Here is an 11,660-nt window from a genome sequence, read left to right on the forward strand (position 1 = left end):
GATAGTTCTAGAAACAAGAGAGCGTGAGAATTGTCACGTGATCTCGATGACGCAACAATATTTTTACTGAACAAAAATATTATTCACATTTTTTTTCTTTTACCACAGACAATAAATGACATCTTCCACATATATTTATTATGAGAAGTTGGATATTTAGATGCATAACTGTTAATGTTCCCAGTTTATTTCAATTGGTTAATTCAAGTGAATCAGATCCCATCAATTTATTTACAATGAAAAATTTCTTTGGTTGATAATGAACAATTGGGAACATGATCTTTATCTTTTTGTCAGGACTCAGTTTGATTTTGACGTAACAATCTTTATATTAATTACTGTATGGCATAATTTTTTTTATTTATTCTATCTCAGATTCTTTGAATGAACAAAGTGCAGATTGAAACATGTCTCACCAGTAAAACTACAGTAACTACGTTTTGGGGGATTAAACAGTCTTCGAAATGTTATAGCTCTTAATACTGTAATTAGAATTAGTAACACGCTTCTTTTCTTTTGGAAACTTGTAATGTATAGAACTATTGTGTTAAATTTGAAATTACTGTCGTGAACGGAGTAGAAGTGCGCGATTTAGTCGCTGGTTATAAGAGGTGCTATTAAGGTAATGCTCGGTTTCTCTATCAAGCATTTAATGTGACGCTTTCCGTATTGTTTAAACAAGGACTCTTCTCAAGAGTGGTAAATGAGGAAAATCTTTGAATTTATTTCTTATACTGCACCTTCAGTTTCAGCAGCAACATGCGGTAACGTGGTTTGAGTATCAAGGCTTTTGGCAATCTGAACATCTAGTACATATACTTTGTTACAAGTTGAAGATATGTTGACAACTATAATGAAACAAGGAGTAGTCCTTATAAAGTGTTAGCATAAAATAACATTTCATGAAAGACAAAAAAAAGAGACTTTTATGATCCCATTTAATTAGAATGGTTAAGCTTAATACCATAACTGCGAAAGTAAATATTGTATTTAAAACGTTCCATTGATTTTCCAGAAAAGTTATTACTTCTCGTGAGATAGTGGAAATCGTGCAAGGAATATATTCTCTATGCATTTAAAGACTTGAGTGTAAATTGAAGACAAACATATGCCAATTTGGCATTAGCCACATTCTAGACATAACTAATACTTACAACGAGATTTTTCAATACGAAATTAGAATTAGGTTGAGTAACAATCTTATACTTTGTTCAACATACTTAAAAGATATAAAAGATAATTGAACTTTAAAACATTTTTTGTGGATATTTACGCAAAGCTACATAAAGACTATTTACGCTATACTTTCCTAAGTTTAAGCTAACAGACTAAAGAAAAGGCTAATGGGATAGTGGGGATTTGCCCATCACTCATACAATGCCCTCACCCCCCCCCCCCCCAAATATTTACTTTTTCTTGAGGCAACGGTACATGAAGCACGAACCCTCAGATCCACAGTCTGGGATGCTTACCATTAGGTCGAGCCTGACCCATTTTATCTATGAAAAGACAAAAACCTTGTTATAAAATAATCTTAATCACCTTCTCAGTTAATTTTTATGCAAATTAGGCATATGATGATCACTAATGCGATTTGATGTGCAAATGAATGTTCATTCTGCATACGCTGATAAATGAGCATTTGGCAGAGATGATTTTGCAACTTTGCAGTTCATTTATTATATCTTCTTTTAATACGGAGGTGGTCACCACGAAAAATAAAGAAAGTCTTGACATTAATGTTGCATGCAATAAATTAAAGTGTTTATAAGGTCCTCAGGTATCCACGATCACTCCTTTGGAGTCACTTGTTGCGTTTTCCAAGAATATCGCATACATGCTCCAAAGGATTGAAGTGTACTAATAGGTAGGTCGTCTTAATCCAGTTAATCTTCCCATTTTCAAGAAACCAGTTTAGCATGTTAAGAGGTGGGGTTTATTATCCATTAGGCTTAAGTCAGAACCAGTTGCAGCACTATATGGAAACTCAAAGGATCATATGATGTGACCACAATAATACATTCCATTTATGACATGCTCTATTCCAACCGTTTCCAACTAATGACACGTTTACTTAGACAACTGGATAAAGCATACAATCATCTACAACACAAAGAGGATACCGATATTTTCTTTCTGGGTTGCTTCATTCTTAGGGCACCTACTACCAAAATGAACCAGCTTGTAATATACATGTCCACAAAAGCCTATTCCTGCCTACACCATCACACCAAGCAGGCCTACTGATAGTAGTAAGCCAACTCAAATTACAATACAGTCATTTTTAGGATTTGCATGAATCTGCATCTGAATTTGAAAAGCTATTTTTTTTAGTCCCTAGACAAAGTTAAGTTTCGATCTGGAATGGCTTCAAAGGCAACTGTATGATGATACTGTGTAATTGGCTAGTGTGTAGTCAGGTGTACAAGCGAGCAACGTGCTAAATAAGTAAATTGCACATCACACAATCTAAACTTAGCGCTAAATGTCTCTTTTCAGTCTGTACTGCAAATCAAAAAGATTTATAATTTGATTCAGAGATTATGTGTTTTTGGGACAAAGAATCTAATCCTGCTACAACACTAAAAAATGTATATCCCACCGATAGTCATCACGTGATGGTTGTTTGGTAATTTTGTATAAAAATGGAGCTAGTTCTAGTTCCAAATACTCACCAAACGCGTTTTCACCTGTTATGTGGGTACAGGGTGAAGTGCGAGTCACTTTAAAGATACGTTGCTCCACTTGTAATCGGTTTACTGCTTGTGTTCTTGTCACTATTGCAGGCTTACCGTGAGCAAAATATACCTCAATGGGGAGCTGGTATACAGGCTGATCTAGAAAAACTTGTTTCTAATCGTCTGTACACACTAAATTTGTGTCCAGTTGTTACTTCGAACAGCTGATACATCGTGGAAGTATTAAGATTGAAGCAATTAAAAAACGAAAAAAATCGGTAGCCTACTTGTTTTGTGGATGATAGTATGCCCTGTGAAGGTGTCTAAACAAACGTGTCGTTGGTTTGGAGGGTTCCACATTCTACTACATTTTGATATACTTGTAATAAATTCAGAAGAGCTTGCTGTGATTATCTGATTTATACTAATGAAACATCAATATATCTTCTATGAGGTCTAGTCATGGTTCATTAATACTTTGGGGAATTAAATTTGTGATTTTCTTCAAAGTGACAACTGAGATACGATTATGCGAGACATATAACAGAGCCAGAATGACCAAAATTTGCATTTTAGATGATGTGACTAATCATCGGGTGCTTGATGTCTGTAACAATGAAATAAGGGATGGATTGACATTATATTAAAACAATTCTTTTAATATATTTTAATAGCTATAAAATTTCAAATGTAAGACACCATAAGACAATTCCATTGCCAATGTGAGCTCAGCAACTGTAAACGTAAGAAACCATAAATATTAATTATTTATTTGTTTAACGAAGTTTAATTACTAGAACACTGGCAATTCATGACAATTTCAAGTGTAGGAAACTGAAAATGAGTCGAGTTTAGCCGAAGACACTTCAGCCCTGAATGTTGTAACTTGTAAAAGCTTCCCGAACTAACGTTCGAAGAAGTTGCGTTTTTAAATTAGTGATATTCCAAAATTCATAAATAAATTTTTCTAAGAAGTCATTCACGTAAATTTGAATATCTTTAAAAATTAACAAAAACGATTTATAAATAATCGAAGATTTCTGGAATACAGTTGCTGGCTGTTGTAAAGTAACAGCATATGGTAATTGTGAAGTGCCTACGTCTGGTAGTTAATTAGCTACATACTGTAGTTGTGAGTTAGCTACATACCGTAGTTGTGAGTTAACTACGTATGGTAGTTGTGAATTGGCTACATATTGTAGTTGTGAGTTAGATACATACTTTAGTTGTGAGTTGGCTACATACCGTATTTGTGAGTTGGCTACATACCGTATTTGTGAGTTAGTTACGTATGGTAATAGTGAATTGGTTACATAATGTAGTTATGAATTAGCTACATACGATATTTGTGAGTTAGCTACATACCGCAGTTGTGAGTTGGGTACATATAGTAGTTGTGAATTGGTTACATAACATTGTAGTGAATTGGCTACATACCGTAGTTGTGAGTTAGCTACATATTGTAGTTGTGAGTTAGCTACACACTGTAGCTGTGAATTAGTTACGTATGGTAGTAGTGAATTGGCTACATAATGTAGTTGTGAGTTAGCTACATACCGTAGTAATGAATTCGCTACATAGGGTAGTTGTGAAGTAGCTAATGTTACATAGAAACAAGATTATATACCCCTGGTAAAAGAACGTCAAGACAATATCCTACAACTTAGCGGTCCAGAATACTAATATTCCCTTTTCACCAACACGGGCAGGAAGAACGTTTCGGAAAAGAAATAAGGTTGAAGAAACCTAACTCATGAAGATATTTCTAATATACTATATTCTTCTGTAGGTGGCATATTTTAGTGCAGTTATTAAGTGTAAAAGTCTTCCTCTGTGTTGCAAAAATTATCCATGTATTAGGTTCGAAAAGTAATAGTATTTAAAGAGCATATTTACTAATTCCAGAAAGAGAAGTCACGTGTTCCAAGTTTTATTGATAGCTTAAAAGTTTAGAGTCGTGATCGTAATGAGACTGGTTGTAAGTTTGTTAACTTAGCGAAAGTAATATAACAATTCTTATTAAATTAGATTTTAGCATAAATCGAAGTAGTTTGATTGTGGTAACAATCTAGGTATGTTATCTACGTGTATTGAGTGAAATATTTTATGAAGATATTATATAGTCCGCTGGGAAAATACAAAATGGTTCATTAAGATGACATCGCAAATTATTGTGGGAAGATAATAAAGACATTTCAATTAATAAATCTCTTTTTTCAGTATAGAAAACGACAAAATGAATTATCTTAATAAAAGAAGCAGAACAAAAGTATATTTCTTCTAACCGTAAAGTATACATTAAGATTGTTTACAAATTATCATTGTGATGAAAGCTGTAAAAATGAAACAAGCAAGGCGTCGCTATTTGGTATATTGAAATTTGACGGTTCAGACCTTGGAAACACAAGACCTGAACTCAAAATTATCACGTTATACATGACTAATATCTTATTTCCTCTATAATTATTAACGTGAATAGTTATTCCATTGGTTTATTATTATTATATACTGACAATAACTGAAACAGCACAAAACTATTGTAAAAAGACTGAGATTTGACGAAAGACAGTTGATGATCTTCTACACCTATATTTGTGATATTTTATACATGAATTTTATGTGCTGACCTATAGGTGTTTTTGCTGTGAGCCCTTTTTCAGTTATAAAGACAGCTACTTGAACATGAAAATTTTTCCTTAGGTCTCTCACAAGCTGAGCTGGAATGAAAATGTTACTTCAATTTTGATGAAAAAACAAACAAACAAACATAAAGTCTTGACAATGGCTAATTAGTAGCTGGGGAAGAGGAAAGTTGTATTTCTTAAACTATGATCTCGTTTCCTTTAACGCTCTATAGATAATGACGGCTGTACTTATCACACTACTCCACGGAAAACATTTCGAAATGTTTCGTTTTCATGGTCATTGTTTGTCGTGAATGCAAAAAAAGTTAATATACAGCAATTATAAGACAACAAAATTAATAAAACTACGGAGTGACATACATTTATAATCATACCTATAGAAGAGTACTCCATACTTGCTATTGTTGATGTTGTGGTACTCGACCAATTGACTTTACTTATGTTCTTTGGTCCACCTAGAAAATTGCAAAGAGATTTCAGAATATACTAGTGTAATGTCACTTTAAAAATAGTTGACATTTCTCAGTTTTTATTGAAGCTAGTAATAAATAAAAACGATATGTAGTTGGTTGAAGTGCTTGAGATTTTTTTATTTTACAGTCTTTTTTATTGACAGTTAGAGGTGTCGCTAGGCTATTTTTATTTAACAGTGCCCCGAATCCCAAGTTGGTATCTTCAAATATCAGAATAGAAAACCACATGTCTGTCTGAATAGGTATTTATGTCATAGTGGACGACCTGGGAGAGTCAGCTACAATCTGGACCTCTTCCTCTCTCCTTGACTATTGTTATTTTCAAAAAGTTTGTTTCACTACTCCTATTCCCTCTTCAGGGTCATGTTCATGAATTTCGTGATATTTACCACTTCACTCAATTCGATTCATTATATTACATAAAAGGGTTCGTTGGTAAACGTCACTTTTCTCTAGATCAGTACATTTATGATAGTTCATCTACTTGTTTTTCTAGAACTTGGTTGAGGGTGACTTATTTGGTACCATACCCTGTATATGTATTTTGTCAATGTGTGGATTTGCTTTGAGTTTCGCGCAAAGCTACACGAGGGCTATCTGCGCTAGCCGTCTCTAATTTAGCAGTGAAAGATTAGAGGGAACGCAGCTAGTCAGCACTACCCACCGCTAACTCTTGGGCTACTCTTTTACCAACGATTAGTGGGATTGACTGCCACATTATAATGCCCTCACGGCTGTAAGGGCAAGCATGTTTGGTGGGACGGATATTTGAACCCGCGACCCGCAGATTGCGAGTCGAGCTCCCTAATCACTTGGCCATGCCGGGCCCGCTATAGACGAAGAGATGACCGCCCATACAGATACATCAAAAGACAATTGTTAGTCAACCTCCTGGTGGTCAGATCTTCAAACCGATGGTCGGATATATGGTCAGACGGTACAAATTGTATACTCTTTTTGTTTTTTTAACACTAGTTTGCTTTATTTCTGTATATTTTGACATTTTGAGTACTTTTGTCTAAAAACACAGGGTGGTAGCACCGTCATAATATTTATGATCACACGATTGTTCGAATTTGTTGCATATTAATTTAAGCTCCGCTCGCATAGATGCAATAAATTTGAAATAAAGTACAGACTTATCAAATTATAAGTTTGTAGGTAAATCTTCGAGATCTATAAAGCATTAAGTCTTTTAAAAGCGAAATATTTAAGAATATTTAGTACTCCCGCCACCGAAGTTAGACGGAGGTTATATTTTCACCACTGTATGTGTATTTGTCAGAAAGATTTCTCGAAACGGCTCAATGGATTTGGACGAAAGTTTATATACATTTGCATTATGTCCCAACTTATAAGTGATTAGTTTTGAAGGATCAAAGTGAAAAGTAAAGGTCACATGAGAACCGATTTTCAGACTATGTTTGCTCTATAACTCAGTCAAAAATGGTTGGCCGTTGATTAAATTTGGAGGACATATGTAGAATATTATTCTGTATTGTCCTGTAAAAAAATGGTCCGTGTCCATTGTTATCAACGGACAAACGGACACATTTTCGTATTTTTTTGAGAGCCGCATATGATCAACGCTTCGTGGCGAATGTATACGCTCTACTGGGTGTCCCTCTAGTTGTAATTGTTGTAGTTTTTGTCCACTTTAAAAGGGGCCATATTTTACCAGCTTTGGGCGGAATACACTTCATGAGCTTTTATCTCAAAAGTTTGTGTTTTTAGTTTGTCAACCATGTATCTAAGTTTTATTCATTTAACTGCATTTACAGCAACAATTTGTGAATGCAGGGAATAGATTGTCGGAGATGTATGCAATCTTTTCAGCCTTATTTTACGTGATGCAACAATAGATTTGACATACACAAACAAATAACACCCTTCATTTAGTTCACATTCAGTTAAGAGTAACAAGTACGACAAAAAGTTACTAAAAAACTGAAAATTGTAACATTTCACTCATACCAGAAACAGTACGGGTTTTAAATAAAAATACCCATTACAACACCCAACACTTTAATTACACTTTTATATTTAGACTAAGGTCGAGAGGCCCTTTTCTCAATAGCAGGAATTATCAACATCTGGATCATAACACTCAAAAATTAGTTTCAGATATCAATATCTTGCATAGTTGTCGTATGCTTTAAAGAAGTTTGAACAAATTTTCAAGTAATAAAATCAAGACACTTAGCTTTTTGAGATCTTAAAACTGGGACTCCCTCTTTTTTGAGGTGGGGTGGGATTATAAACAATCAGTTAGGCAATTAATAACTATGATCAAGTGAAAAGCATGTTTTTACTTATATCATTTCTACTACAGATACCTTTCTGACGAAGGAATTGTTTGTTTTTCTAGCAACTTTTTGTTGGCCAGAAGTTTGTCGTAAAATTAGGAATATCTATCATTCATTTACACATTGAGTTGCATTGAGTAAAAATACTTCTTGAAAATCAAACATCGGCTGTGAACACCTCTCACCTGCATTCAACTATCTTTATTTAAATTTCCAGGGAAAAATCACGTGCTCAGTGAAGAACCAATAGTGATATCATGCCATCTACTGCAGCTTGTCTTATAATAGCAAACTTCAGAGAAAATAGCAAAAGTTATGTGAAATTTTCATAGTTAATTAAAGAAATGTATCTATTGATTCAGATTTTAGAGGCTCATAAAACTGTATACAAGTATAAAAAAGTTAAAGATTACCGATAAAAGTGAAAACCAAGACATTTAGGTGTCTCGGTTTGGATCTATCGGGACACTAGGACATAAACAGTCTGTCCCAGACAAACCGGGAAGTCTGATTATTACCCTGTCGACATTTGAATGAAAATACTAATACATGATATTGATTACGTTAACCAATCGTTTAACATGTTTAGAATCAACATGACTGGATCGTTTTCAATAAATGTTGCAATTTATTTGAACAATATTTTACTCTAAGTAGCAGTTTTCTCAAAACACGACAATTATATTGGTAGTATATTTGATAATAATCTCATTAGTTCTTAAAATATATTATTTTTTTAGCCTATGTTGTAGATTTAATGGAATAAGTACGTTTTTTTCTCTGGTTTTGGTTTGTTTTAAGATATACTACAAACTGAGAAATAATGCAGTGTACCTTTTACAAACAATGGCATCTGAATTTATGATTTAAGTAAAACAAAATAAATAATAAACCTAATCCTCACTACTTAATAAACGAAAACTATTTTCTATTCTCTTAGAAACGCTCACTATAGCTTTTATTTCTGATAATTGTAATTTCAGTTAAAAATTCCGTGTTTTAGAGCTATATTTAGAGCTGTATTTTCTCGTATTCATGGAATAAATCATAGTGATTTCACGTCCGAAAATGTCAGTTTAAGGAGACCCATAATGTATAACTTAAATTATAACGGCGGATTAGAATAGAAATGTAGGATAAAATAGTTTATCGTATTAAAATATATATATTTACTCAACGTTCTGTCTTTATCTGAGAGGTAACACCTCATTTGTTGAAATTAAATTCCCATTAAGAAGAATTTTACTCAGAAAATTAATCGTTAGAGGTTGAAACGAAATGGGGCACTGTGGTTTGAACCACTGTGAGTTGCTAAAGGTCAGCCATGATGACTGTGGTTTGAACCACTGTGAGTTGCTAAAGGTCAGCCATGATGACTGTGGTTTGAACCACTGTGAGTTGCTACAGGTCAGCCATGATGACTGTGGTTTGAACCACTGTGAGTTGCTAAAAGTCAGCCATGATGACTGTGGTTTGAACCACTGTGAGTTGCTAAAGGTCAGCCATGATGACTGTGGTTTGAACCACTGTGAGTTGCTAAAGGTCAGCCATGATGACTGTGGTTTGAACCACTGTGAGTTGCTAAAGGTCAGCCATGATGACTGTGGTTTGAACCACTGTGAGTTGCTAAAGGTCAGCCATGATGACTGTGGTTTGAACCACTGTGAGTTGCTAAAGGTCAGCCATGATGTTTTGCATTGTTCAAGTATACTGAACTTTAATGATAATGAAAAGTGTTCTTATTAACCAAACCAAATAAAGAAAATTGCTAGTTGCGGAATCTTCAAAATTAATATAAGAGTCTCGTTTAATTATTCTAATTATTTCTAAGAACTTGTTGAGTGATACACACTTCTTGTTTTTTTTCAAATATCAATGTCTAATAAAGTTTTGGGCAGAAAGTAGATAAAAGATGTAAACTTGGCATATTGGCAACACGATATTGTTCAATAAGTGACTGCTTCATTCTTTAGTCTCAACCTATTTGCTAATCCAAAGTTGTTATTGGCGTTTGATTTATTCTTTACTCACCCCAAGTAATTTATATTTCTAAAGATGGTTGAAGAATAATAACATTAATTCGATTAATTATTTTACACGCTTCATCTGACAAGCTGTTCAAGGAAGTTTTTTTTTCCCTTTTCAATGTATAAATTGTGAATTTCGGTGAGAAGAAACGTTCATAGTTATTTATGAGGGTTAAACTCGGTAACACGTGGGAAATTCATGACTAGACGTTTCTTTACCGCCCAAATTCACAAGTTTGGTGATAGAAAAGAAGCTACATTACCGTACATGTACTTGTCCTGTAAAGAAGAATGTTTCATGTAAACACTGACAAAAGGATTTTTTTTTTAATTTAGCTACAAGTTAATTAAAGAATAAGTAAAATATGTAATAACACGTTTTTAGAAAAGAAAACCGATTAATTAAACTCATAAAAAATTTTCAACGAGTTTTGTTGCACAGTAAAAACAGTTGGAGTGGGGGAATGTAAAAATGTATGCAGAAGTAAAAGTTTATAATTTTATGGTTCATGAGAATAGATTAATGGGAAAATATAGAATACTAGTTTTTATATTTATTCATTGACTGGAGAAAGTGAGAGAACTACAACACGTATGGAAGGAGAAAGAAAGAAATAATTTTGTTTTCTTTTGGTTGTATTTTTTCCATGAGTAAGGAACAAGTCAGTTAGAGAACTAAGTAAGTACTTAACCTTTTGGCCAAATGACTTTCTCAGAATAATGTATGCTACAAAATACATAAAAAAGTGGTCAGCGATCTGACCAGACGACATTCATACAATTCAATGTTTTCTCTGTCAGAACGATCATCATTTGCCTCTATTTACATAGATAACTTACTTTGCTTTGCTTTATTTACAAAATAAAATAGACTTATAGGTAAAATAATTTGTTTTGGATTTTACAATTGGTTGGATCTTTAGTAAAATTTATTCACTAGTCACTAATACGATTTAATCTGCCTAAGGAGGAACGTCCAGCAGAAAAAGAATTAAAATAGTCATAGGTTCAGTTACATATATGATTAACATTAACTAACCTTTTGGTGACACAATCATAAAATCAGCTGAGTCGGTTGTTCTGGGTTTTGAAGTCGTCACGGGTTTTAACTCTAGAAAAGCACGATATTACATAAATAGATCATCATATAATAATTTACCTTCCATTTATTCAGAAGTTGAAACTCCGAATATCGAGTTAGAAAATAGGATTAATAAGGATTAAAACTGATACAGTAAGTAAGTAAGTAGGATACTTTTTTCTGATATAAGCTAATTTATAACATTAATATACATGAAGTACAACATGTTGATTAACAATATTGAGAGTAACTGAATGAATTAAAGTAACATGTACATGAAGTATATATGTATAAATTACATCAACGAAGTACATCATATATATATATATATATATATATATATATATACTACTAGTTACGTTGTACTAAATTAAATAAGTTAAGTAATACGTATTAAGTAAGTAACTTAATTACTAGTAAGTTAGTTTAAGTTTAATTAAATTTAGTTTA

At 33.2% G+C, this 11,660-nt stretch overlaps 1 protein-coding gene across 1 annotated transcript in view; it reads right to left on the reverse strand.

The window, feature by feature from the left end:
• Positions 1 to 11,660, reverse strand: part of LOC106467095 (lachesin-like) — a gene marked incomplete at its 5' end in the record, with an annotated part of 73,022 nt that overhangs the window by 10,459 nt on the left and 50,903 nt on the right. Inside the window, 2 exons of the mRNA XM_022395216.1 lie at positions 5,698 to 5,778; positions 11,169 to 11,240. Coding sequence (XP_022250924.1) covers positions 5,698 to 5,778; positions 11,169 to 11,240 — 153 coding nt within the window. The remainder of the gene's footprint in view (positions 1 to 5,697; positions 5,779 to 11,168; positions 11,241 to 11,660) is intronic.

This window comes from Limulus polyphemus, unplaced genomic scaffold (assembly GCF_000517525.1).
Source record: "Limulus polyphemus unplaced genomic scaffold, Limulus_polyphemus-2.1.2 Scaffold2486, whole genome shotgun sequence".
Classification (NCBI taxonomy): domain Eukaryota; kingdom Metazoa; phylum Arthropoda; class Merostomata; order Xiphosura; family Limulidae; genus Limulus; species Limulus polyphemus.